Source organism: Balaenoptera borealis (assembly GCF_965194805.1).
Source record: "Balaenoptera borealis genome assembly, chromosome: 13".
NCBI classification, from domain to species: domain Eukaryota; kingdom Metazoa; phylum Chordata; class Mammalia; order Artiodactyla; family Balaenopteridae; genus Balaenoptera; species Balaenoptera borealis.
The window spans coordinates 44,880,030-44,908,003 of record NC_138870.1 but is presented as its reverse complement, the minus strand read 5'-3'; the positions used below and the strand labels follow the sequence as shown (position 1 = coordinate 44,908,003).

The window sequence follows — 27,974 nt, the reverse complement described above, 5'->3', positions numbered from 1 at the left end:
CTGCATGAAATAGTATCCAGTACTGAGAAGGAACTTCAGAAAGGGGGGTGTGTGTGTGTAGAGCAGACTATCAACAGGGAGTCGAATAAAAAACGCAGAATGTGGCACGCACGCCAACACACTTAAGCATTAAAGTGAACTTTAAAGATCAGATTTATTTGGAGAAAACAAAAAACCCCACAACCTAAAGGATGGGATTTTACATCTCAAGACATCTCCCAGGTATTAAGTCTACAGATTACAAATCATTTTCATAGAAGATATTTTTGTACAAATTTTACATGTATTGAGGAGCGGGTCATAAATCCCTGTTTGTTTTAACAGGGTGGCAGGGTAGAGGAATGGGGGAAAAAAAAACAGCGTTTTTGGACACATCTATTTGGAAGGAGCAGACATGAAGAGGGCAAACCCTACTTTTTCATCATCTATAGCAAATGGTTAAAAAAAAATACCCTCTCAACCTTGGGTATCTCTAAAAGCCACTTCCTAGCTACTACCCACTCCAAGCCCATTATTTAAAGTTACTTCACTTGGTATGTCTTTTATGTCCACTGGGTAAATGATTCATTATGCTCACTGCTGCAGCACTCATAAACCAACACCCCTGCACGGCTGTAAAGGGTCTAACCTAGGACTGATGCGAGAAGAGGCCAAGATATCTTTTCTCTGCAGGTACCAATATTGCCTGTAAGGACACCATCTGTTGAGCTGACAGTACCAAGGTGCACATAAAAGCAGGCAAGTAAAGCTACTGTGTTGCAAGAGAAGCCAGGACCTTGTGAAATTGTTCTTCTCCATTATCATTTATTCTCTCAAGGGGATGCTAAAAAAACAGAACCAAAGAAACCACACATTGGTCTCAGCCACATTATAAATCCAAACATTGGTGTGGGATTTCACTTGGAGAGAAGGAAACTTTTGTTTTTTAAAAAGCCCCTCAAACCCCAATTAAGGTTGTAAGAAAGGCTCCCAATTTAACCACCCTCGCTCACCACCTAAGACTGGTAATTCTAAAGTTTTCTGAGGTGTAAAAGGGGTCAAAGCAGCAGGAGCACGAATGGCTGGAGGGAAGGAGTGTCAAAACATGAAGGAGCCAAGATTTGCTTGAGAAAAAGCAGTGATGATTCCTCACTGGACAGCTCCCAGGGGCTCTAGAGAATGCTTAGGAAGTCAAGTATGTGACTTAAGTAGAAGCTGCCTGTGGGAAGGTTAACAGGAAAGAGTAGCATGAGGAACATAAGACGATGACAAGAGTCTAAATTTTTAAAGCTTTAAGATTTCAACAGAATGTGGATATATTTGAACTTTCAGAAGGGATAGTGTTTAAGAAAGGGTGAAACCAGGACACATAAAAGACCTGGGAATTCCCACAACCCCTAAGTGCTTCCTGCTCCAGGAGGTAAACGATTATGTGTTTATTGGAGGTCATACCATTTTCCCTGTTACTGGTGCAAAATAATTCATCAAATCCCCAAGCTTCTTTTCAAACCACGATTTCCCCATTTACTTTGGTCACCAAACAGTCCTATTCTTCAGTGGCCTGTAGACTCACTCCCACCTACCCCCCTGGGGGGCACAAATGAAGGAACTCCCCCTTAGGCTGGCCCCAGTAACTCAGAATTAAATAAGAGGTGGGGCTGGCAGCCTCCTGGAGACTAAAACAACATCAGAGACTAAACCTACCTTGCCAAGAATGGAGAATTTATTCAGATACTGTTTGCGAATTCATGTATGCCACAACAGGATAAGAATTAAAGGTAGAAACCTCACACTCTTCCTCATACCTGCCTACTGCCCAACTAGATTCCAGACACTGCATCACTATCACTGCCATCTTGCTAAACGGAGGCCCCTAGGCACTAATCACACAGGCAACTGCACGTGTCATAAAAATGCACCACAACTTTAAACTTACAGCATTAAAAGCTGTATGTCTCTCTCTGGCTACATTGGTGATTCTCCAGTTAGTTCAATATTTTAAAGGCTGCAGCAGCATGCAAAAGAATTTCATTTCGTTTCTTTTTTTAAAAAAAAAAAGTTAAGAAAGGTCTCCAGGAGATGGTGAGTTTTATTTTGTCTTGTCTGGATAGAGGTGTGATTTGCTCTCGAATGTTCCAGGGTGGTGAGAGACTAGGAGAAAAGCACAGAATGCAGAGGTCTATTCGGTGTAATCTTCTCCCTCATTTTCATCTTCACCATCAACGGCAAGAGCAGCATACTTGCTTGCAGAACTGAACTTCTGTAATAGACAAGATCGGTAAGAACAAGCAGCAATGTCTATTTCCAACCACCCTGTTTGCAGCCCCAAACGTACAGGATTTCAATGGCAAAAGTAAGCTACAAGAAGTTGAGGGCAAGCAAGTCTTTGACACTCACAGAGGCTGGACTTTCTTCAGCTTTCTTTGGCTCAGGTGCAGATCTGGAGTCTTGATCCTTTTTGCCATCTTTCCTGCAGAGACATGAACAACTTTAGGAGAGGACTCTCCCAACACTCACAAGCAGTTCTGAGGTACTGAATAGGCACCTCCAATCAACACTTCTGGCTATCTGGACATTTTGTAATCTAGATTCTCAGAATTGTAACTGACTATATTGGTTGACTTTAATGGGTTCACAGTGGGAGATCTGGCAAGGCTTGGAGAACCAAGAACTTCCTCATACAAAGACACAGGTATCTAGCATCAGATCAAAGATTACAAATGAGGAGGGAACACACGTACCTATCTGACTCCTTCCAGTGGTCTTTGTTCCCTCCATCTCCTGGACCACGGCTGGAATTTCCACTTTGGCCTTTTGGGGCACTCACCCCATCTACTTTATTGTCATCTGCTTGAGTGGAGACACAAAAATAAATGGAAGTCAGTAAAATAAACACTCTCCCTCTCCCAGGTTTCCCTTAAGCTGAAGAGAAGTGTGCCCATATGTACTGAGGGAAATAAAAACTACCCCCAATCCAGATTTCCTTCCTAAGCCCTTCTTCCCTTCTATTATCAGACACAGTCACACACACACACCGCAAACAAGATCCACTAAAAAATTCCACCGTGGGGTTATGCCATCATAAAAAGCAAAGTGGAAATAAGGACTATGATGCTGTGTAGTGACCTTGGCCTTGCAGATGGCAACATTTCTAATCTGGACTGAGCATGTCAATTTCCTTCCGATTCTTTTTTTTTCCCTTTCAAAGAAATGTTCTACCAGGAAAGGGCAGGGCTCTATGTTTTCTCCAAAGAGGCCACTCCTGCCCTCTACTGGCAAGAAAAGGCAGACAATCAAAGAACCTTCAACACAAAAAAATGGGTGCAAAATACAATGATATTCAGTATTTTGTGACTCCTCTATGGGGACTTTTTTATTTAGGCCTCTATCTGGGCGAATAACCTGTTCCCCTCTTGGCCTTACCTTTCCTTACTGGTCCTTCCTCAGATGGTTGAGCTGGAACTACTTTCCCTCCACCACTAGAAGGAAAACATGTAATCACATCCATCAGCTATCTTAGGGAAGGAACAGATAAGAAACTTCCACTTCAAGTGAAGTTTTACAGAGAACCAAAAATACATACTTAATGCTGTGAAACATTAAAATATGGGAAAGCAACAATGAAAACAATTATGTGAACTTGACCAAATGTCATGTCCTTTAGAATCATCGTAGTCATGCTAGGTTAATCTTATCCCTCTACTTTACAAATGAGAATCCTAAAACTTAGGGAAGTGACGTGACCCCCAAGGCCGCACTGCCAGAATGTGGCATTGGTGGGTTCCGATTTATAGTGTGTGCAGATTGAGTCACCGAAGTGATGTTAACCAGCTATCAAAACTCCAGAAAACTGAACCACCGGCACACCACAGAATTTGAACTATGACAGCAAAAATGGCAGAACTTATCAGATGCCATAAGGCCAGTACCCCACAGGGCACCTTCCACCATGATAGCACAGCACTGAAGAGTCTATAGCCAACCAACTGCTATGTTTCCAAGCTGACTCACCTTGTAGGGGACTGCTGCTCTGTGTCTGAGCTCTGAGATCGAGCAGGAGGGTTAGAACTTCGCTTCACCCAAGCATTCTCCTTTGGTGGAGGGGCTGGCATTACCTTTAGAGGCTGTTCAGGTTTGGGAGGCTTAGAAGTTGGAGACTGACAGTCTTCCTCTTTATTGGGTGTTTCATTTTCTAGAGACTTCTCACTCTCTCTCCTTCGTGCATCTGTGAAGTCAGAATGGGAAGGTCAGAGCATCAGGAAAAAAGGGCTTATTGGACAACAATCTATTAAGACCTCAACAGAGTGGCAAACGGTCCACATCCGAGTTTACTGCTTTCCATCATTATTCTTAAATACAGACCTGAATTTGATTCCCAATAGATAAAATTATCCCCAAACTGGTTTCCAAATGTCCTCTGGTGAAAATGTTTTACTGATGCAAGAGAAATAGGAAAAATAATGACACTCCAAGGATAGCTGTCTGACCTCTCTTAGGAATGAGAATTCTTTACTTTAGGGTTATAAACTTTCTGTATTCTCCGTGTTAGAACGTTGGTACTTGGAGAAGGATACATATATGTGTGTGAAGGGGACCTACAATGAAATTGTAAACTCGAGGAACCACTGATCAACTTCCACATAGAGGCTCAACGCACATGTGCACACACACCCATAACAAAAGTCTCTTCTGGTACACATTTCTCAGACTTTTCAAAGCAGATGTGAAAGTCAGATCAATCCATGCTAATACTCCAAAATCTCTGCATAATTTGGTTATGGATAGGTTATGGAAAAGGGCAATAATGAGATACCCACCCTGGTCTGACTTACTTCTGCCAGATGTGGCTGAGGTCCCCGTTTGTGATGACTCACTTCCTGTCCTCGATCGTTCCCGTTCCTGAGTTTCTTCACTTCGCCAGCTTGGGTGTCTGTATAAAAGAGATTTACAAAATACATCACGTCCAGCTCAGTGAAGGCCACCCTGGACCCATGCCGACCCCTCAGGAACTATCGCTTATTAATATTTTATCCTGCTGGCTTTATTTATGTGTGGGTGCACGCACCTGTCTCTTTTGCTCAAACCGTTTGAAAGCGGCAGACATTAACATTCTTTGGTTCTAAATACAGGTATCCCCTGCTTTTCCGAAGTTTCCTTTATGCCACTTCACTTTTACAGAAAGATCCATATATGCTGCTGCTAACCGAAAGAAATCCAAAGAGGATTTCTGCTTTTACAAAAAAAAGATGAAAAGCGAAAATAGCATTCAGCGATTGTTTTGCAGCAAGCTGTTACCTGTTAGCAAGATGTGCCCTAAAATAACTGCTTCTTCACTTTACACCATTTTGGCTTATAAGAGGTTCCGTAGGAATGCTCTACTTTTGGACAGCAGGGAAACAAGTGCCTCAGCAAGTGTCAGTTAGGGTTAAGAACATTCCCCTACATAATCTACGACTCTGCCCTCCCTTAGTGGTAACACAATTCCGCAAATTGCTCAAAACCAGGCCTAGCTTTTCAGCGTATTATAGGAGGTGTCTACCCTATTGGATGTCATGCCATCTTTTTAATAATAAACATTCCTTTACACTATCCTGAAATAACAGATAATATAACCAACATACACACAAATAAAAGTAACTGGAAAATAATTTACAGCCTACACTTAGTATCAGTGAAAACATTTTGTCTACTCCATCCCTAATAACTTGAAAAGGGGTAAATCCATTCACCTCATTATGGTGTTTTACTCTATACAATAAAGCAGCGTTTGGCAAATTTTTTCTTAAAGGGCCAGATAAACTTTATTTATAAAAACAGGTACAGGCCACAATTTGCAGACTCTTGTATTAAAGTACCACCAGGGCCCAGGAGGCCTTTTGAAAATCATGAGGGATAAACAACAACTCTTCATTGGGTAAAGAAACTTTCCCACACGCTGCAGACCACCTAGCAGCCCCACCCCACACGCACTAATGATAAGTGACAACCAGTAACACCCACATGAATTTCCTAAGTGCCCCCTGGGGATGTAAGCCCCCATTAAGAATCACTGGATTGGGGACTTCCCTGGTGGTCCAATGGCTAAGACTCTGCAATCCCAATGCAGGGGGCCCAGGTTCCATCTCTGGTCAGGGAATTCGATCCCACATGCCATGAATAAGAGTTTGTGTGCCGCAACTAAGAGCCTGCACAGCCAAATAAATAAAATAAATAAATGTTAAAATAAAGATTCAGGATTAAAAAAAAAAAGAATCACTGGATTCATGGATGTGAAATCCGTAATACAAGACCACCTCACCTCTCCCGAGGCCGTCGTTCTAGTTTTGGCTCATCCAGCTGACGCTGCAGTTTCTCCTGTTCCTTCTGTAGCCGCTCTTCTACTTCTCGTTCTCTAGCAGCTGTGTCAACAGGCTTTGCCCCTCCAAAGATAGAGGCTGCTCGACTGGACTGGGATGTGCTAGCAGAGGAATCATCTTCCTTAGGAGTACTCCGAGGCTTTAGGTTCAGTTTGGGTCTTTGGGGGGGACCTAAGTTAAATGAAACTCTAAGTAATAGTTTTTGAAAATCATCAGAAGCCGATGGCTGAAAGCCAGATTTCCAGACATAACTCTTACGAAATGCTATTTGGGATTCAGATTAGTGAGTGGCCTAGCCAATCCAGCAAAGGTAAAAAGGGAGATCATTAAAAAATGGGTGGCCCAAAGAACCAAGTCCAATTAATCTTTCCACTACCACATCCATGATGCAGTACCAGACTGAGGGAAAGATTAAAAACAGTAAAAATTTCAATGGTAAATTAAGCATTTATCATGATTACTATTATCTGGGGGAAATTTTTTGACTATGATAACATATTGGATGAAAAGTATCTTGTTAAAAAATGTGGTCTGGAAGATGGATTGCTTCAGTAGGTTAAGACAAACTTGTAACAGTATGATGCGGAAGGCTCTAGTTCTTATATTCTTATCTCTGTGTATAATATAAATTTGATGGTGATTCATAGGGCAAAGCATGCAACACCGAACATTAGAATATAAACTGTTAAGGGAGTCTGACTTCTTCCTGGATCCAAGCTGTCAGAATATTTCAAGATAAACCTAAGTGCTTCAAGGATATTGTATTTCTCAAAATCAGTGTTTATCCTAAGTATTTCAGACACAAAATATATAGAAGATATAAAGAAAGCCTGTGTACATCAACCAGCTGACACCACAAAAACCACTGAAGCCTCCCGATAACATGCTTAGTGCTGTGCTGTCTTCTCATAACTACTATGCTGAATTTGGTATCTATCATTCTTACGTGTGTCTTTGGTCTTTTACTACATATCTATGTATCTGCAAACAAAGAGGGTATTGTTTAGCAGGATTTAAATTTTCTACAAGGGTTTTAAGTTGGTAGTTTATATAACTTCCAAGATACATTTTTCATCTGTATAACTCTGTGAAGGGGCCATTTCCTATGTGAATAGGGTACAACTGGGGTCAGAAAGAGGAACTCATTGAAGTCACACAGCTAACACCTGGTGGACCAAAGAATGAAATCCATGTTACTGAAGCAACTCCACTGCTCCTCCCACTATGGTACACAATGTCTTCTTCTTCCTTTGGTAATTTCGTTTACCTACTCAACAAGTAATTGGAACACCTATATTTCAGATACCATGCTAACGTCTGGAATATGATGGCTGGGCAGTTTTTGTGGAAGGGATGGAGACAACACTGAAGAGGCAGAGCAGTGAAGGCCCTTGTATGTCAGAGGTACAAAGGGATATCTTTCAGGCCATGAAGAGACAAGACAGGGTTTTAGAAGGAGGAGAATAACCTAATTAGATATTGTTCCAGAAAGACTACTTGGACCAATGTGAAAATGGAGTGAGGCAGGGAAATGTTAGTAACGTGGGCATAGCAATGAAATCTGAACAGAGATAGTGGCAGTGACCCTGAGGACAAGGGGGCACAGATCTTAGAAGGAATGGGGGGTTTGATCATCAGGGGGGAAGGGGGGCTGGAAATCAGGTGTACAGCCATTGGGGGAGGCAAGAAATGGCATGAGAGGCAAAGGTCAGTAGTCAATGAAGACTACATCTGAGCCTCTAGTTTTCTCACAAATGAAGGGAAGATGATAACTGTGTATCTACCACATAGAATACTTAAATAATACCTGTATGAGCACTCAGTTCATTGTTGGTGCAGCATAAATGCTCAATAAATGTTAGCTATTACTTCCAGGTTTCTTGCATGGAAACAGAGGAAACAGGTATCAGCAATGCTTTTAAGAATAAATTTTAGGGACTTCCCTGGTGGCACAGTGGTTAAGAACCCACCTGCCGGGCTTCCCTGGTGGCGCAGAGGTTGAGAATCTGCCTGCCAATGCAGGGGACACGGGTTCGAGCCCTGGTCTGGGAAGATCCCACGTGCCGCAGAGCAGCTGGGCCCGTGAGCCACAATTTCTGAGCCTGTGCTCTAGAGCCTGAGAGCCACAACTACTGAAGCCCGTGCGCCTAGAGCCCGTGCTCCGCAACAAGAGAAGCCACTGCAATGAGAAGCCCGCGCACCACAACAGAGTAGCCCCCACTCGCCGCAACTGGAGAAAGCCCGTGTGCAGCAACGAAGACCCAACACAGCCAAAAATAAATCAAAAAAAAAAAAAAAAAAAAAAGAATAAATTTTAAAACTTTTGTTTAAAAAACTGGAAACGTTACAACTTTTTTGTTTGAGGGAGGAATAAAGACTTTACCACACAATTTCAATATGGCTCTGATGACTTGTGCCACCTCACGGTGTTTTATTAGTTATCTAGGTCTATCTTCCTCAGGGGATTATAGGAGATGCTGGATATAATAAAGCACTTGGGCTAAGACAGGGATATTAAAACACCAGGTTTGCTGTCTAAACATAATTACAGAGAAAAATTCTGGGGCCAAATACCTTACTTTTATTTATTTTATTTTTGGCCACACTGTGTGCCTTGGGGAATCTCAGTTCCCCAACCAGGGATTGAACCCAGGCCACGACAATGAAAGCCCAGAATCCCAACCACTAGGCCACCAGTGAACTCCCAGATACCTTACTTTTAAAATGACATCACTTGGGCTTCCCTGATGGCGCAGTGGTTAAGAATTCGCCTGCCAATGCAGGGGACACGGGTTCAAGCCCTGGTCTGGGAAGATCCCACACGCCACGGAGCAACTGAGCCCGTGCACCACAAGTACTGAAGCCCGCGAGCCTAGAGCCCGTGCTCCGCAACAAGAGAAGCCACTGCAATGAGAAGCCAGCCCACCACAAGGAAGAGTAACCCCCGCTCGACGCAACTAGAGAAAGCCCGTGCGCAGCAACGAATACCCGTTGCAGCCAATAAATAAATACATACATAAAATGGCATCACTCAAGTCAGAACAACAAATAGTGGCCTTTTATAATACTTTTTGAGAGGTCAGAGTTGTAACACAATATATGTTTTATATAAATGATATAATATCAGGGGCATAATTTTAGAATAGGTACACTGACATCTCACCATTAATTAATGAGTATCAACTATTTGGTATCAACGGCATTGAAATAAGCAACACCTGGTTTTTAACGCACAGTGCCAACCAATTACTGGCTATGAGACCATGTTTGAGTCTCATTCCTTCACTTGAAAAATGGGGCTAAAACAGCCTATTTTAAGTGAGATCATACTATAAGAATGTCTGGCAAATGCTTTTTCCTTTGTTTATTCAATTAAATTTTAACTGAAAAAATCTATATGCTAAAACAGGTTAGAACTAGACTTCATTTCCATTATGTCCATTTTTACCTAATGCTCTTTCCATTATGTTCCGATGCAACCTTTACTATGTGTAGGTTCTATCTGTGCCCACTTAAGGGGTTTGAAACATAACTGAAAAATTTCCAACCAGTTACTCTAGTGGTAACGCCCCATTAAGTAAGCAAAAGCAAATGATTACCTCTATCATCACGCCTATAATCATCCCGAGAGTAATCATCTCTGGAGCTCCATGACCGGTCATCTCGTCTGTCATATCTGTCTTCATAGCGGTCCCCACCTCCTCTGAAGTCGTCATCCCTACGGTACCCACTACCAAATGCTCTTCTGCCACTGCCTATCCTGGAATCATAGCCTGTAAACATATCCCAAATTGTGATCATCACACTGGAGGGGAGAAGGCAAGAAAGGAGTTCTTAAAAGAAAGCAATTTAACTTAATTGTGTTTTACAACGACCTCTATCATAGTCTCTGCTGCCTCGGTCATCATAGCGATCTCGGCCCCCGTATCGATCCATGTCCCGGCGTGGTCCATCACGGTAACTGTCCCGATACCCATCACGATATCGGTCCGAATCATAACGATCTCGAAACTCTAGAGAGGAAAGAGACAGGTAACGTCATTCCTTTTTCTTTGACACCTACTGATAAAAACAAACATAGCCCATTAGTCAGTTTGCTTCCATGACTTCATATTCACTGCTGTGTCTGTTTTTATTAAAGAACAAAAAAAAACAATTGCATTATATCCAAGGTAGAAGAATTTGTATTGAATTAAAGTTTCCTTGGTATTTATTTTAAAAAGTTCTCCACTAATTCAATAAATGTTGCCAGGCTAACAATTTAGGAGGGAGTTAGGGGGGAGAAAAATCTCTATACAGTGGTACTGCCTTATGTGTGGTTTCATATATATATATATATATATATATATATATATTTTATGTATGTATGTATGTATGTATGTATGTATGTATGTATGTATGGCTGTGTTGGGTCTTCGTTTCTGTGCGAGGGCTTTCTCTAGTTGCAGCAAGCGGGGGCCACTCTTCATCGCGGTGCGCGCGCCTCTCACTCTCGCGGCCTCTCTTGTTGCAGAGCACAGGCTCCAGACACGCAGGCTCAGTAGTTGTGGCTCACGGGCCTCGTTGCTCCGCGGCATGTGGGATCTTCCCAGACCAGGGCTCGAATCCGTGTCCCCTGCATTGGCAGGCAGACTCTCAACCACTGTGCCACCAGGGAAGCCCTGGTTTCACTTTTTGAAGTTTCAGTTACCTGTGGTCAACCACAGTCCAAAAATTTTAAATGAAAAATTCCAGAAATACACAATTCGTAAGTTTTAAATTGCGTGCTGTTCTGAGTAGCATGATGAAATCTCGTGCCATCTCCCTCCAACCTGCCCGGGACGTGAATCATCCCTTTGTCCAGCATATCCACGCTGTACAGTACAGTACAGTAAGATATTTTGAGAGAGAGAGAGAGATCACATTCATGTAACTTTTATTACAGTATACTGTTATGTATAGGAAAAAACATAGCATAAAACATAGGGTTCAGTAATATCCGAGGTTTCAGGCAACCAGGGGGGTTCTTGGAATGTATCCCCACAAGTGGGGGGGGGTGGGGGGGTGGGACTCCTTTATATCCCATAATGAACTTCCAGGATTAAAGATCTGAATACTAAAAATGTAAGCACAAAGCACAAGAAAATGTAGTTGGAATCTTTCATGCCTGATACCAAAGAACCAAAGACTACCTAAAAAGTTTAACATGGAGGGAATTCCCTGGCAGTCCAGTGGTTACGACTTCGTGCTTCCACTGCAGGGGGCATGGGTTCCATCCCTGATAGGGCAAGTAAGATGCCGCAAGCCACGTGGCCCGGCAAACAAACAAAAAGTTTAGCATAGAAAAACAATACACATACCACAAATCTGAGAGGCAAACAAAATGAGAAAAATATATGTAACATATGACAACTGGGTAACTATCTGTTACTGCTTAAGTAACAGAAACTAAAACGGGACATTGTTTTCTACTGCCCAAATGGAAAGGTTAAAATAAATGATACATCTTGTATTGGTGAAGTTTAGCACAATAAGTCAATTCCTACCCTGCTGAGTTAAAAATAGTTCAAAGGTCTTGAAAATTGTTTTGGAACTATGTACTAAAAGATTTAAAAAACATGTATACCCTCTGGGCCAGCAATTTAATTTCTAGGAATTTAACCTGAGCAAGTAACCGGACACATTATACAGATATAAATACAAGAAGGTTCTTTGGATTGTTGTTTATAATATTAAAATCGTTGCATGCTATTTAGCTTCAGGTGACACGTCAGAAACCCAGATTTTTATATGGAAAAAAAAAAAAAAAAAAAACTCCTCAATGTCTAAACATGAACCAATTAAAAAACAGAACAAAAAAACTTAAAAGACATTTTGAGTTTGTGAGTAGGCCTAAGAAATATCTTAGTTTTATGACAGCTTCCTTTTAAAACAATGGTTTCATTTTGCAAAGGACATCATTTTGTCTACGTGAACATTCATCTGCAGGTAGTTTAAATTTTAAAAATTAAGGGACTTCCCTGGTAGTCCAGAGGTTAAGACTCCGCGCTTCCAGTGCGGGGGTACGGGTTTGATCCCTGGACCGGGGCGGGGGGGACGCAGACGGACAGGGGGACGACACTAAGACCCCACAAGAGGCTTGGCGTAGCCAAACAAAACAGGTCTTGAATTTTATCCTTGTCGTCACATGTATGTTATGCTATCAAGTATTCCATTATATAGACAAACCACTACTTAGTCATTTCTTTACTCAACAGTAGGTTCTTTACATTAAAAAAAGAAATGACAGTGTTGAGTCTTTCTTCATGTATTTCAATAAAGTTGTATCATTTTCTCCACAAACGTTTTACAAAGCTTTTATTGGATTTAGGTGGTGTGTGTAAAAGTTGTAATTTATCCCATCTCCTACCCCATGACATTCTCTACTCCCCTTCTCTAAATTACATTTTATTTGCATATTGTTTCTCTCCCCTGGTATAAATAATGTCCAACAAAGACAGTATTTTTGTCTGTTTTGTTCACTGCTGTATCCTGAGCTTACAAAAGTATCTGGCACGTGGCAGACATTTAGTATTTTTGAAGGTAATGAAATTTCTGTTATTTTAAAAGGCATCTTAAATTTTTTTTCTGCATCTACTGCTACCCTCCCCTTTATCTGCTATTGTGATCATCTACATTAACACATTTGTCCTATTACAAAACAACCCCCCAGAATACACAAGAAACTAACTAGATAAAAATGAACTTACTGTCTCCAAAGCTATCGTCACCTCTTCTAGGTGGGTAGTCATCAAAGCTGTCTGTAGCAGGACGGGCCCTCCAGTCTGTATCTGTTTTGTCAGAATCCCGATTTCTATCTCGGCCAAAAGAACGATCATCCCTGTCTACAGATATATAAAATGAAAAAACACAGGTTAGCTCACAAAAACTTTTGCCAGATATTTCTCATATGCACAGAGGCCCCCTCCTGCCCCCACATACTGTACTTCTTGCTTACACCACAGCGTCATCACGAAGTCGCCCCAGGCCCCATAAGTGTACTCTCCAACTCAACCAAGTGACTCCCTTCCTCACATTTATTCCTACTGCTTTAATGCTTACCTGTCTCACCTTCTGTATAGGCATCTTAAAATTTTTTAAAGATACGCCAGGAACCCCCTGAAATATACATGAATCAGGCTCCTCTTGTGTCCAGTGTGCTGCTAGGTACGTAATCTATTTAGTATATATTTAATGTTCATCTAGGTCAATCAGGGTTTCTCAGTCTCAACACTACCAACATTTTGGGCTAGACAATTCTTTGTTGGGGCGGCTGTCAAACGCATTATAGGATAGTCCCTGGATACTATTAGACGTTAGGAGCCCTCCCCACAGTTGTGACAACCCAAATGTCTCCCAACGTTGACAAATATCCCCTGTGAAGCAAAACCATCCTCAGTCAAGAACTACTGCTCAAGGTTAAGGTGGCCCCCACTATTTGCCTCTACTACAAGTTACTGGGGAAGGGCACCTCTGCTTTGTCTTCCCAGGACCATGACAAAACAAAACATTCAATCATCTTTCCTACCTTTATCCTGTGCTTGATCAGCAACGTCCACTCGAATTCTCCTGTTACCTAGAGACTGAGAGCATAGGACCATATTAACCAACCTTTTGCCCCATTATGCACAAATCCCATGAGTGACCTTGAACGTCTGGGCATAGCAGAAGCACTGGGGGAAGGAAGATAAAGGAAAAACACTGTAATCTAGCCAACACTACAATCTGTTGGCTAAAGAATCCTTTATAAAGACTTGAATATAAAATAACCCCTTAGAATTAACATTTAAGTTGGGCTTAAATGAATGTTAGGTCAATTATCTTACTATTTTTATAAAGTCAAACCTCACAGAATAGATTTAACTTTTTAACTATCACAGGCAATTTGTCACATGTAATAAATTAAAAACATTTTCTAGACAACTAGCTAAATAAAAGGTATTATTTGGGTCCAGAGCAATTATGCATTCAAACATTTATAGAGTCCTTACTATGCACCAGCAAAGTTGCATAAAGCATGGTCTCTGTTTATAATCTCAAGTTCTTTCACTCAGTATTACCTTAGGATAAATCAGTTCCTCCAGGATACCCTCTGATTTCCCTTTCCCACATCACTATTTATATACTTTGAACCCAATTAATTCTACTGATGATATTTTTCTCATTTCATAGTAGAATCTACAGTTGAAGAAGGGTAACAATGAAATTTAGTTAAGAACACCTGGAATTATATTAAATACCACTACGATGATATCTCTAAATACAAACTAACTCTTAAGTCTGGACCATGACAACATCTTATTTAACAGTCAATTCAGCAAACTTCAGATAATAACAATTGTATGGTATTCTTTTTCTTATTCAGACTGAGAGTTAAAAACTAGTAATGTTAATAAAACCTAAAATGACCTAAGAAAAACTTTCAAACAACTTTTGCTTTCCACATATTTAACTAAATACATGAATTTTATTCCTATTTGACATCTGCTTCAGATTATCATGGTGGTACTCAAGTTATGAGATAGGAAAAATATTTTAAGAGCAGTTGCTTTCAATCACGTCCAATGGCAGACATGGACCATAGAATTATGGCACAAATGGCATTGGAAATTGCCTTCTCAACGAACAATGAGAGGTTTCTGGAATTAAAAGAGAAAAAAACAGCCTTTTTTTTCTTTCGATATATAATCAGTTTGATTTCTAAAGTCACTCACTAGAGATAAAAAAGCAGTTCTTGGATTAGAAACTTCCATCACTAACAAGTAACTAAATGTTTCAATATCCTGCTCTGGCTAGCCTAAGAATCCCTACATGGCACCAATCACTTAAATAACTGTATTTCAATTAGATTTAATCTCCATCCCCCCTCATGTATTAACAGCTAAATCTCCTCTCCCCACTGAACCTCTAGTGTCTGGATTAAAAAACATCTATGGGCAATGTTACAAAGCAGGACTGAATGTTTACTGTCATTCTCCTGTAACAGATTCCCAGGAGCAAGTATTACAAATGACATCTTAGTGAGAAATGTTTCTGAGCCCTCTTAAAAATAAAAAATTACTTCCCTGAAAATGAGGTAATGCCTTTAAATACTAAAATAACATGATATTTCTATTTGCCTTCATCTGGTCGTATTATTTTGAAAAAGCAAAGCCACGAAGCTGAGGCAAAGCTGTGAGTGAACTAACGTGAGATTTTATTAAGGACTTCGTGGTGGATTTCTTCACAATTTCCCACCTAAACATGTTCCTGAATTACTAGGCCCTGCTGAACTTGCAGAAGGGAGGTGTGACGTGCTAGATGTTGAATGTTAACCGGTATATTGATAAATAATCCAGGCTTTTCTTTGTAGGTATTATGGGAATCTTCGAAATAGCTACTGACCCGGCCTAAAAACTATCAGTTTGATAAACACAAGAGCTGTTAGCTCCCAGCCCTCAACCCCCACTCTTAGTTTATTTACCTCTTCATTGAGGCTCAGGGCACTGAGCAAGGAATCCAGGTCCTCAAACTCAGCGTAACCAAAACCTTTCAACCTCTCAGGATTGCTGGGTTCACGTGGTAAACGCACTGCACTGATCTAAGGAGGAAAGAAACAAAAAATATTTCCTAATTAAATGCTCTTGTTCATTTGTCTTCTTCCTCTTTTTTTTTTTTTATACCATTGTGTATGCAGTGAATTTCTCTGAAGAATACCCAAGAACCTGGCTGTCTCCAGGAGAAAAACTGGTACAGAGGGATACAAGAGAGACTTCATCGTATATACCCTGTTAAACCTTTTCAATTTGAACAATATGAATTTAACCTTTAAGAAACTAAGGAGTTCAGTGTAACGTTTCTAGTTTTTAGTTGTTTTTCAGTTAAGAGGAACTGCCTGTGTTCCACAATTAGTTTATTTCCAATTTTTGTCTCTCAGAAATTTGACACAGTTTCTGCCAAAAAATTTTCTGGGCAGTATATTTTTTGGCAAGCTGACTTACCTGAGAAACATTATTTACTGTCTTCATATATTAATAGCTTGGCTGAATCAAACACTGGATTGTAAATCCGCACCATACTTACCCCTTCTGCCGAATTCTGAGATGGTAAACCACTGAATTGTACTTTTCACTTTTTATGTCTGTTTTCTTACTCTTTTTACTTATTTCTTCATTTCTCCAATATTTTGCATATATTCAAGCTATCTTTTCCATCACTGATTTGATACTTTATTCTGGGCTCCTGAGATATAGATTTTGTCACAGTCGCTTTTAAATTCTAGTTTAACTCAACTTATGAGGAGAGCAGGAAAAGGAACAAAATAAAAAGGGAATAAAATAAAAGGGAAGTAGCTACAGACCAATTCTAGAGCATAAAGGTGAAAAGCCTGAACAGGCCAGAGATTATTCAACACTCTACAGAAGAAAGAGGCTACCAGAGAGGAATCGAAAACAGGCCATACTTCTAGATATACTATATAATTAAACAGAGAGTAAAATTTGTAAGTTGTGATCAAAAATAATCACACAAGAAAAGCCAGCTACAGAAGTTGATGGCCCATTGCAGAGAACAGGATCTAGTAAAGAAGTCAACCAACATAGCAAAAGTGAAGGAGGATTGACATATATACACTAATATGTATAAAATAGATAACTAATAAGAACCTGCTGTATTAATAATAAAAAAAAAGCAAATGAGGGAGGGACTTCCCTGGTGGTCCAGTGGTTAAGAATCCACCTTCCAATTCAGGGGACGCGGGTTTGATTCCCAGTTGGGAAAGTAAGATCCCACGTACCGCGGGGCAAATAAGCCTGCGCGCCGCAACTAGACAGCCCAAGCACCCTGGAGCCCACAGCTAGAGAAGCCCACATGCCGCAATGAAGACCCAACGCAGCCAAAATAAAAAAGTGAAAGAGGGAGCAGATTCTTAGAAGAAAACTAGTTTTTAATGTCTTCTCTTCAGCAAAGACTGGAGAAAAACCCAATAGAATTGGAAATTATTACTCATTCTTCCATTTTTGAAATCCTAAGTATTTTTTCATCAAAGTTTAGAAAAAGGATTCTTCGCACCTCATATTCACTTTTTCGTCTTTCTGGAAACTTCTAGGTCAGTGTTTTCAAACATCCTGCCTTAAGCTTTTTAAGCAAGCCTGTGAATTCCATTATATGTGAACAGACTCTGTTAATAAAAACTACACATCTGCTCAGTTCAACGTATTCATATAAAAAATTAAAATGTAATTTTGATATAATCCTGAATGTCAATAACAGAATAGCTGAGTTCAGAGAAACTTTCTTCCACTTTCCAACGTTTACCTGGGTATGTCACCTTTAAATTTCATAGAGAAGGGATATATATTTTTGAGAGATTCTCTCCATATCAATAAGGTATTAAATTTGCTGATAAGACTGTCCGACTGGTTTTGGATGAGAACATTCTCAGCCAAAGGGCCTAAACACCACTAAATTACATACCTGTTTCTTCCAAGTATAGACACAACCTCAGAACCTTTCTCAACACAGAAATTCAGAGACAGTCACTACCCATACTGTACCCTCCATATCTAGTTAATTGCCTAAAACCTTTACACTTACATTTAATCCTCTAAAGAATTCCTTAATGGAGTCTTCTGTCACATCATAGGGCAGGTTCCCTAGAAAAGCAGTGTAGGGTGGTGATTTGGGAAGACGGCTCCGGTCGATATTGGGTTCCCGAGCAGCCCGTGGAGCAGTGGGCAGGATGGAACGGTCAATTGGAGGTGCCCTATACACGTCATCATCATTACTATGCCAAGTGGTTGAAACTAGGATAGAAAAGTAGACATAAGAAATTATAAGAAACTTCCCTTACTGTCACTGTAGAATAAGAGGACATATGCTAAGCGCCCAGTATTAAGCAAGCTATATCAGGAAATAAACAGATAAAAAGGGTAGGGGTTCAGCAATAAGGACCCTTTACAGACAAAATGCTTCTGAAATGTCAGAATCAGATAGCAATGCAAAGACTCAGTACTATTTACTGTCTCTTTGTTTCTAAGTATTTCAAGGCCTTTCAAGGCCCAGGCTTTTGTTAACAGAATCATAACTTATTCCTTATGCAGCAGAGAAATGAGAGAATATCAATCACTATTTATGGAATGTTACCATGTGCCAGGTACTTCATATTCATTATATCCCAACTTACCTTTGTAATAATTATGTGAGTTTGTTTCCCATTTTACAGAAAAGGAAACTAAGATTTCAGGAAGGTTTTGTAACTTGCCCAAGGTCACACAGATGGTAGTGCAGTAGGATGGTAATCTTAGTGGAACTAGGAGATACTGTCCATACAGCACTGCCCATGAATTTGTACTTCAGGTATGAACACTTACGGAAGATATGATCTAGATGAAATTTCTTGTTACAAAAGTAGGTCACAAAAGAAAAAGTATTCTTCCGTTTGCAATTAAAGCTTTTAGACAAAAATGATGGGTGATCAGACTTATGTCATACCCAATGATTTTATAACTCCTGCCTGTTCCTCGCTATTCCTTGAAGGCACAGAACTTATTCAAATGATACCCCAGTGACTCTTCTGCATTTTCCCACCATAATTCCTATTCCTATTCCTTTTCCTCAGACCAGTTCTGTTTACCCAGGGACACCCTGACTTCATACTAATAGCTCTTAGAACAAATTATTCCTTGACTCTTGAGTATAAAAGAGCATATAGATTATACTGCATATTACTTTATGAGGACATCACAGAATTTGAGACCTAAAATGAAATAATCTAGTCCTTAACTTTCCAAATGAAGAAAATAAGGCTTAAAAGGATAGTACCCTGAGAAAACCCTGTTACTGCAATAGCCAGAATTAGCACTAAGCTCTCTTGAATCACCACTTTAGCCCCTATCACAAACTCTTATAGCCTAAACCTAAGATTCTACAAAATACATAAACATAAGATTGCAGGTTCTACAAAATTAGTTAAGTTCCTTCCAAATTACAAGTGAGAACCATTACTGTGGAACAGATTTTGTCTAGAAGGTAATGAAAATTCCAAACGTGACAGAAAACAAAAGAAAAGTTAAGAAAAGTTACCATCTCCTTCTAGGTCATCTGTTTCATCAGCCCAGCTGACTGGTTTGGGGACATAGGTGCTTCCTCCACCAGTCCCTCCATCCTCAGCCAGGAAGTCTGTTAGGGAGATAGTCTTCCCCTTCTTATTCTTCTTTTTTGCTATTTTAAAAGGGCCAGAGAAAGATTATTCATCAATACTTGGGTATTTACAGAGCTGTACAATGCACTATTGTTAAATGTATTTATAAAGAAAGCAACAATAAAGGCCCATCAAAGGTTTAGATTGTGGTACATTTCTGTGAAAGAATTCCATGCAGATATTAAGGAGAAAGCACAATGCACTGGCACAGAAAGTCTGAGATGTGAAAAACAAAAAGTTACAGAATACATATTACGTAAGTCCCCCTTTTTTTTTTAAAAAAATTTATTTATTTTTGGCTGTGTTGGGTCTTCGTTGCTGCGCGCAGGCTTTCTCCAGTTGCGGCGAGCAGGGGCTACTCTTTGTTGCAGTGCGCGGGCGTCTCATTGCAGTGGTTTCTCTTTTTGCGTAGCACAGGCCCTAGGTGTGCAGGCTTCAGTAGTTGTGGCATGAGGGTTCAGGAGTTGTGGCGCACAGGCTCTAGGGCACAGGCTCAGTAGTTGTGGTGCACGGGCTTAGTTGCTCTGTGACATGCGGGATGTTCCTGGACCAGGGCTCGAACCCGCGTCCCCTGCATTGGCAGGTGGATTCTTAACCACTGAGTCACCAGGGAAGCCCCTATGTAAGTCTCTCTTGTTTAAATATACATTATGCATACGGATGGAAAGGGGTCTAGAAGGGTTTTCAAACTTACTCTGGGAGTAAAACTGAGGTGGGGGCAACAACCTTTTATTTCCTACTATATTCACTTGTGTATCATTTGAGATTTTGCAGGTTACTACATTTATTGCTCCTGGGACACAAAGAAATAAAACAAAATCCCTATCCCTAATAATATATTCTGTATGACACTTTGGAGAATTGTTTGATACTCCTTAAATAACCACATGAGAAAGGAATCATTACTATCAATTTACAGAGAAGGAAACCAAGTCTCAGAGAGGTTAAATGACCATCCTAAAGTTACAGCGATATTAGATGGCAGAGCTAGAATTAAACCTAAGGTTTTGGATACCAAGTCTAGGGCTCTCCCCCATGGGAGCCCCAGCCCCTAAGAAGCTTGTTATTAGTTCTATGGCAGGTTATCACAACCAGGGCAAATGTACTCACTGTCATTTGAAAGTGTTCAAATTGTAAGACTCATATACACAGCTCGATTTCTCTGCCCTCTAGAAAAAAAAAAAAAAAAGATCTCCTTCCCTACCTTAACACCGCATATGAAGATGAGATATTATACTAAAGGGAAAACATAGGAAATCCCTAAGAACCAACAATTTAAATGTTTCCCATGGTTATGAAATCTATAGGAATCTCTAAATGGCTCCATTTAGTGGCCTGACCTTGGCTCTTTAACTCTCCAGTCCTCAGAACCTCTGAGATGGCACCCATCAGCAGCTAATGCCAGAAGAGCTGAAAGGACTAACTGAAGTTCTAGAACTGGCCCCTGAGAATAGCTGCGACATAATTAAGACAAAAAACAAGCAGCTCTGCTGTAACAAAGATCATTTTCATGGCTTTTATAATGATGAGTTCCTCCTCCATGTTCCAATTCTCAACAAGTTTTCCATCCAAGAGGATGAAGAATCTGTAACTCGATGCACCATTTGCTTAACTGAATGAAGATTGTTCTCTCACCTGGTACCTGCCTTTCCTTTAAAATACCATTTTCAGGAACTAAAGACCTGCTAGCTACGAATGTTATGAACATTCTGGACACAATATGAATTAAATTCATATATAAAACAAAGGGAAAAGGGATCCCTCAGTCAAACTCTTACTATTCTTATGTTGGACTTGACCTCATTTTGCACCCTGAGATTATGGTCTCAATGTGCAAAACAGACAAACTTGGCTGTAATTACACAGAGAAAAGATGGTCTTGAATGTGAAGTTCCCATGTCTCTCTCAAGTGACTTAACACTAACCCTGCTCCAAAACTATAACTTATGATCACCAGGTTATATTTTGGATCTAGTCTATGCTTTGAAAGAAAGCAGCTATGCAAAGTTTAAGTCCTACAGCACTGATATTGCTCCTAGCTCATATGCAAAGGCCTAGGGGAAATTTTAATTTGAATAAGACATAAAGCATACCTCTGTGGTAGAACGCTTATAATATATAGGCTTATTTTAGTTGTCCAATTTAAAAATAAGTGTCTGGGACTAGTATGATGCTAGCTAGAGATCTTTACCTTCATGGGGCTTAACGTAGTATCATGATCTGTCTGGTCACTGAGAAAATAAAAATAGAATTGGTGGTCAGTCATACAGTGAGGTCAAGTCCAACATAAGAATAGTAAGAGTTTGACTGAGGGATCCCTTTTCCCTTTGTTTTATATATGAATCTAATACCAAAACAGCACAGTCTGGAATTAACCTGCCCTTTGGTCTGATTCTGGCTTACATCAATTTTCTAAATCACAGTTTCTCAACTTTTACCCCCTGACTCTTGACAAACAAGTCTCACACTCTCCTTTAATGTTATTTGAAATTTCAAAATAATAAATAAAGTATTATGACCAAAAAAATATTAAAGCACTGTTTTAGAATGTCTTTTCAAATCATACATCTCCCTCTCCCCTGATTCTGTGACTGGCCCCTCCAAAAACTTCTGGCTGAGAAATCACTGCTGGATGATGGACAGTCTTCAATTAAAGACAGGCTAAAATTCTTTCACAAGATCCCTAACTTCCATTTCTTTAAATCTAGCAGCAGCATTGACTCAATCACAATATAAGCAGCAGATTTAAAGGAACAAGCCTTTAAAAAGTAAAATGAATAAACCTAAGTGTTTGCTCCACTCTATTTTATTTCAGTAACCGAGAAACAATGTTATCTAAATTCTCCTTGTGCTTTGCTCCTTCAATATCTAGGTCCATTTCATGTTTAGGATTTCAACAATGTTCTCTTCTTTATAAGTAAAGCATCATTTAATGTTCTAGGGGTATCAATCCCTTGACACAATGATTGAACTAACTGAACTGAACTGTTTAAAATTAAGCAGGTCCAACTCTTAATTTTCTTTAAATCTTATGTGAATTGGTTAAAGTTAAACCAACCACCTAATAAACAAAACACATTCCAATTACTTAAGACCAAATCCACATGGACTAAGAGGAAAAAAAAATATGTCCCAGAAATTTTATTAAATCCTCTAATTGCCTGCTTGTCTCATTACGATTGTATTTTATTCACTAAGTACTAGGTACTTGTGAAGGTCTTTATATACTCATCTAGGTTAAAGAAAAGATCTTACAATTGCAGTCTTCTTAATTAAAAAAACAAGCTTTGTTATGACATATAAAAATAAATACTACAACTGATCAGCTTAACTCTTTGTTTCTCAATTTCTGCACCACTGACATTTGAGGTTGGGTAATTCTGTGTTGGGGGGCGGTGGGGTGTCCCGTCCATTGTACGATATTTAACAGCATCTCCAGTCTCGACTTAGATGTCAGTAGCAACCCCCCCACCCCACTGTGACAAAAATGCCTCCAGACATTGCCAAATGTCCTCTGGGATGGGTGAGACAAAACTACCCATGATTGAGCACCACTGCTCTAAGTGGTATTTTCATATCAATAAATAAGTAGACAAACAAAAGGAAACGTTAGCCCTATATGAAGCACATCAGCAGAAAAGTGACTACATTAAACCAAGTCTTCAGGACTATCAGGCTGTAGCAAGTAAAAACGCTTCCTTTATTTTTCTCAGAATGTTTTCCTGTTATAACTCCATTGTATTAGTAATAAAAGCACCAACTGACAGATATTGGAGTGATAAAATCTATGGAAGTGCTGTTTTCCTTAAACAAAACAGAAGACACCTTAAAGTACTTTAACCAATAAAGCTTATTTGCTGTACAATGCAGCCCTACTTCTCCACCTTTCTTAAACTAGTATCTCTTATTTAGGAAGGAGAATTCACACAGCTCTTAACATTCAGATGAGGAGTTGTCAAAAATTTTCTTAATTTTAAATCTTGCCAGACTAAGTCCCACTTATTTTACAAGGTTATCAAGTCTTCTGAATGTGTTAGCAACTACAGACTAGAAGGGCTTCCCTGGTGGCGCAGTGGTTAAGAATCTGCCTGCCAATGCAGGGGACATGGGTTCGATCCCTGGTCCGGGAAGATCCCACATGCTGCGGGGCAACTAAGCCCGTGTGCCACAACTACTGAGCCTGCGCTTTAGAGCCCGCGAGCCACAACTACTGAAGCCTGCGCACCTAGAGCCCGTCCTCCGAAACAAGAGAAGCCACTGCGTTGAGAAGCCCGTGCACCACAACGAAGAGTAGCCCCCGCTCACCGCAACCAGAGAAAGCCCACGCACAGCAACCAAGACCCAATGCAGACAAAAATAAATAAATAAGTAAACTTATTAAAAAAAAAAAAAAAAAGACTAAGTCAGTCAGAAAGTGTCATAAAAACCCGTACAAAATCACAGCATTATTCGTAATAGGCAAAAAACTGGAAACAATCCAAACGCCCACCAACTGAGGAATAGATAAATAAAATGTAAATGTCCATACAATGGATTTGTCAATAAAAAGGAATGAGTATCCATACATCCTACAATATGGATGGATGAACCCTGAAACATGCTAAGTGAAAGAAGCTAGCAACAAAAGTCCACCCACTATATGATTCCATTTATATGAAACGTTCAGGATAAGTAAATACAGAAACCCAGTAAGATTAATGGCTGGTGAGGGGAGAAGAGAAATGACTGCGAATGGGCAAGGTGTTTATTTCTGGGAAGTGAATCCTGCCAGTCTCCAGAATTAAAAACTAATTAACGATCAACAAATATTTCCTTAAAGAAACAATACTGTATAAATGCAATCTACTCAAATACCAGAGTGCCTAGAACTGAACTAATCTGCTGATTAGAGCCCAGCACGAAAAGATGTTTCATACAATGCAGTACAGTATCATGATGTTGAGAGGCTTCAACCTTTACTATGCTGTTTAGCAGAGTAGAGAATAAAGACTAAGTCAGGACCAATAAGCTCCACCACCTTGACTTCTATGTTCAGTTGTTATGGGACCTCTCTTTGTCCAACTTCTTCATCTTGACACAATCTGAGGAAAATGCCACACTGTCTTTTCCTTGCCTCTCCACACTACTCAATTTGATCACTTACATAAAATATATAAAATAACGTGTCCAATACAACATCATGCAGATAGATCACTACACAAAGCACTTGCAGCTTTTCTGTAAGAGAGAAGCTATAAAAATTCAAGAATAACTTCTTGCTTTGGGCATTTTCCTACCATTAGGACCACAGCAATATCCATTACAAATCTAAGAAACTGACTTTGGTGTGTGCATTTATAAATGTACATACACATACTTAATTACAAACAAGCAGTTAAAAAAAAAAAAAACCCCAAAATCCTTAAGTTAATTCTTTCCCCCATGATCAGGAAAACAAATTCTAGGATGTTTTGAGACAAAGACAATGTAGTAGGGTATCCTATCTCAAGCTATACATGGTATGTGACATACCTCAAAGCTGTATAAAAGTATATACATTTTTTTAAAAAGTGACATTACTTAGAAATACGATGTTGTACCTTGGTACTTCTCTCTGTATTTGTACTTGAATTTTCATAAGGAGTTTTAACCTTGGCCTTCTGAATCTGGGTATCTTACTCCCAGAATAACAAACATGATACAGGAAGGAATATAAAAATAGGTAATACGTGAACAGCATATAATAGCAACCACTGAAACTATTTTTCACTATAAGGATCAGAATTGTATAAAAACAACCACTGGACACTATCCTCTCCCCATAAAAAATAATCAAGATGCCACATATAATTCTGGAAAGTGCTATGCAAAAGAAAGGCCTTGTGTGGGCATAGGTACACTATTTACAATCTCAAAGCAGTCTAGTCTCAAAAACTGTTAACCCGTATCAAATACATTTGATCCCCCATAGGTAAGGAGAGTAGATTCAATAGTCAGCTCTGGGACACCTCCTGTTCTTGAAGTTCAATAATGGGTCACACTGGATACTGGTATTACTGCAAAGAATTTTTGGGTCTCACTTAACAGTAAAAGAGGCCTATGAAGTTTTATCATGTATTTTCACCAAAAAAATGTAAGATCTGTTTTTTCAACAAGACACCAGGCACCCTCAAGAAGTATACTGAAAATACACTAATTTTACAGACTCATTAATACAGTCATCTGGGAATACTGGTCACTCAACCAAGTCAATGCAATGGGAAAGGATTCAAAGTGGGGAAAGAAATTTGATAGTTTCTCAAGGGCAGACTGTCAGATGCAACCTTCTGCCTGGATACTAGCATAAGTGTCCCTTACACATACTACACAAGCTAAAAAGATTCATGGAACCGAATGAAATGAGATGAGGGCTTCCAGGCAGGTAAAGTGGAAGAACAGGAGGAGACCTCACTAAGCACATCCAATTTAACCAGTCTGGATTTCACTCAACTCTGTAAAATGAAGGACAGATTGTTAATGGTGTCTTCCACCTCTAAAAATTCCACACAAGTTTTGAGAAAGGGAATACAGGCTTTTCACTACATTATGACACTAAGCTATCAAGATGGCAAATTCAGGCCAAATAAGTAGTTCAGATGAAGCTCTTGGGCAGCATCCCAAACTTAGGGTGACATGGAAGCCAACCTTGTTAGTTCCAAGTTGATAATGGAGAAGAGTGAGAAGTTTCAAAGATTTCGACCTTACTCTGCCATCAGCATGCAGTGTGACCCTGAACGAATCATTTCATCTTCCTCAGATGGGAGACACCAATATCTGCCTATGTTATCTCACAGAACATCAAATTAGACAACATACATAAAAGTGCTAGGTCCACGTCAAGCGCTACACTAATAAAAGGTATTATGTTCAAATGCACCTCAACTCCCTCAAAGACATACATCTCTATGTAACAGAGGCGAGAAATCCTTGGTGAGAAATGAGTGTCCGGAGATAACAGTTGTTCAATAAGTGTTTTGTAGAATGCAGGGTCATGCCAGCGAAAGGAGACCATATCTGCCAAACTAAAATTACTGCTACGAAATGTTGGCACAGCTCACTAAGTCCATCAGAAACGCAAGTAGACTTGCATGTCAGTGATATTCCCTCTCCCAAAGTCTAAAAAAGAAATCAGCTCCAACCACTAATATTCTAGTATTATTCTAAAAGCACCCCCAAGCACTTGTGCAAATATCTTCCAAAAAAAAAAAAACGCCCAACTCCACCACTGGGGCTATCAAAACTCGACCAAAATCAAAATGGAAGTTGTCAAGGAATCAGATCTTGCTCACCATCGTATCTCCAATACCTAGAATCGTGCTTGGCACGTATATAGCTCACACTCAGTAAAAATGTGTTGACTGAATAAGAAAAAAGCCTAGAAGAAATGTAGGTCTCCACCCTGTTTCTCTCCTCCAACACGTGGGCGCCCCACACCGGGTTCCCCATCCCCATCTAACTCCAGTAACTTCAACCTCCAAACCTAACACATTTGCCCTTGTAAAAATATAAGGGCCGAGTCACACTCTAACAGGGGAAGGTCAGAAAGTGGAAGAACCTAAAAAAGGAAGCAACACAGGTGCGTAAACCTTCCCATCTGGGCTCTCGCGCGTGCTTTTAAGGAACGCCCGTCTCCACCACCCTCGTCTCTTCTACCGCGCACGCGCACCGCCGCCTTCCCCGCCCCTCCACCGACTCGCGCTCGCGTTCTAACTGCCCCCCCCTTTATTCCCTGCCCCCACTCCCGTCCGCAAAGGCCTCGCGCCTCGGAGACCTGGTCTAGTGTGCACCCGTCCGCGCGCCAACCGCCTCTTTTCCTCCTCCACGCCTTCACGCGGGCATAGTGCTTCACGTCTATGAGAAGGCCTCACGTCTCCCGCGGCTCTTTCTGCGTCTCCTCCTCACTCCAAGTCAAGCCAGAGTCCACCATTGCTCCCAAGTCCAACCTCGCGCATACGGGGTGAAAAGAGTGTGAGGGGGAGGGGAAGGTGTCCTTCCCCTCCCCCAAACATCCCGAGGCGATAACCTCACATGGCCTAGCCGCCAGCCTGCCGCAGCCCCAAAATCCGAAGGGAAGCGGTGCCGCCCACCCCCCGACTCCAGAGAACCAATGGATCAGGGTCGGAGAGTCGCTTCGGACCCCGGTCCTTGGCCGCGCTCGGCCGCTCACTCACCTGAGGCCGCCATGTTGGGAGAGGGAGAGAGAACGCAAAAGACCCGGATGAGGCAGTCACGTGATTATAGCGAGCGCGTCGGGCTAGGAGACGCAAAACTGGGAGGGGGTGGGGAGGCGAGGAGGGACACAGGAGGCGGGGCGGCGCTGCTCTAGGTTCGTAAAGCAGCGCGAGGAGGTGGCGCGGCGTCCGACGGGAAGACCTGCGCGACATGTGGCCAAAGAGGTGGGGCCTGGGCTGTCGCGAAACCCC

General features: G+C 40.7%; 1 protein-coding gene and 1 long non-coding RNA gene across 6 annotated transcripts; both read right to left on the bottom strand.

Annotated features, from left to right (window-relative positions):
- Positions 1–135: 135 nt before the first annotated feature.
- EIF4B (eukaryotic translation initiation factor 4B) lies at positions 136–27,973 on the bottom strand. Of its 5 annotated transcripts, none has more exons than XM_082351337.1 (15): positions 27,723–27,973; positions 19,416–19,553; positions 17,928–18,136; positions 15,817–15,933; positions 13,882–13,936; positions 13,064–13,198; positions 10,211–10,348; positions 9,935–10,108; positions 6,278–6,506; positions 4,797–4,909; positions 3,991–4,204; positions 3,403–3,458; positions 2,721–2,829; positions 2,377–2,449; positions 136–2,239 (listed from the first exon to the last, which is right to left on the bottom strand). In XM_082351337.1, the coding sequence occupies exons 1-15, from the start codon at positions 27,733–27,735 to the stop codon at positions 2,159–2,161; spliced, it is 1,854 nt and encodes a 617-aa protein (XP_082207463.1). In that variant the 5' UTR covers positions 27,736–27,973; the 3' UTR covers positions 136–2,158. The 5 variants fall into 5 exon arrangements, with proteins under 5 accessions (XP_082207463.1, XP_082207466.1, XP_082207465.1 ...); XM_082351340.1 differs by having other exon boundaries at positions 4,812–4,909; positions 27,723–27,936; XM_082351339.1 differs by having other exon boundaries at positions 136–2,236; positions 27,723–27,881.
- On the bottom strand, positions 24,182–27,716 carry LOC309609627. The gene is made up of 2 exons (XR_014233525.1): positions 27,323–27,716; positions 24,182–27,106 (listed from the first exon to the last, which is right to left on the bottom strand). It is a non-coding gene; the product is annotated as an uncharacterized lncRNA (long non-coding RNA).
- Position 27,974: the final 1 nt, after the last annotated feature.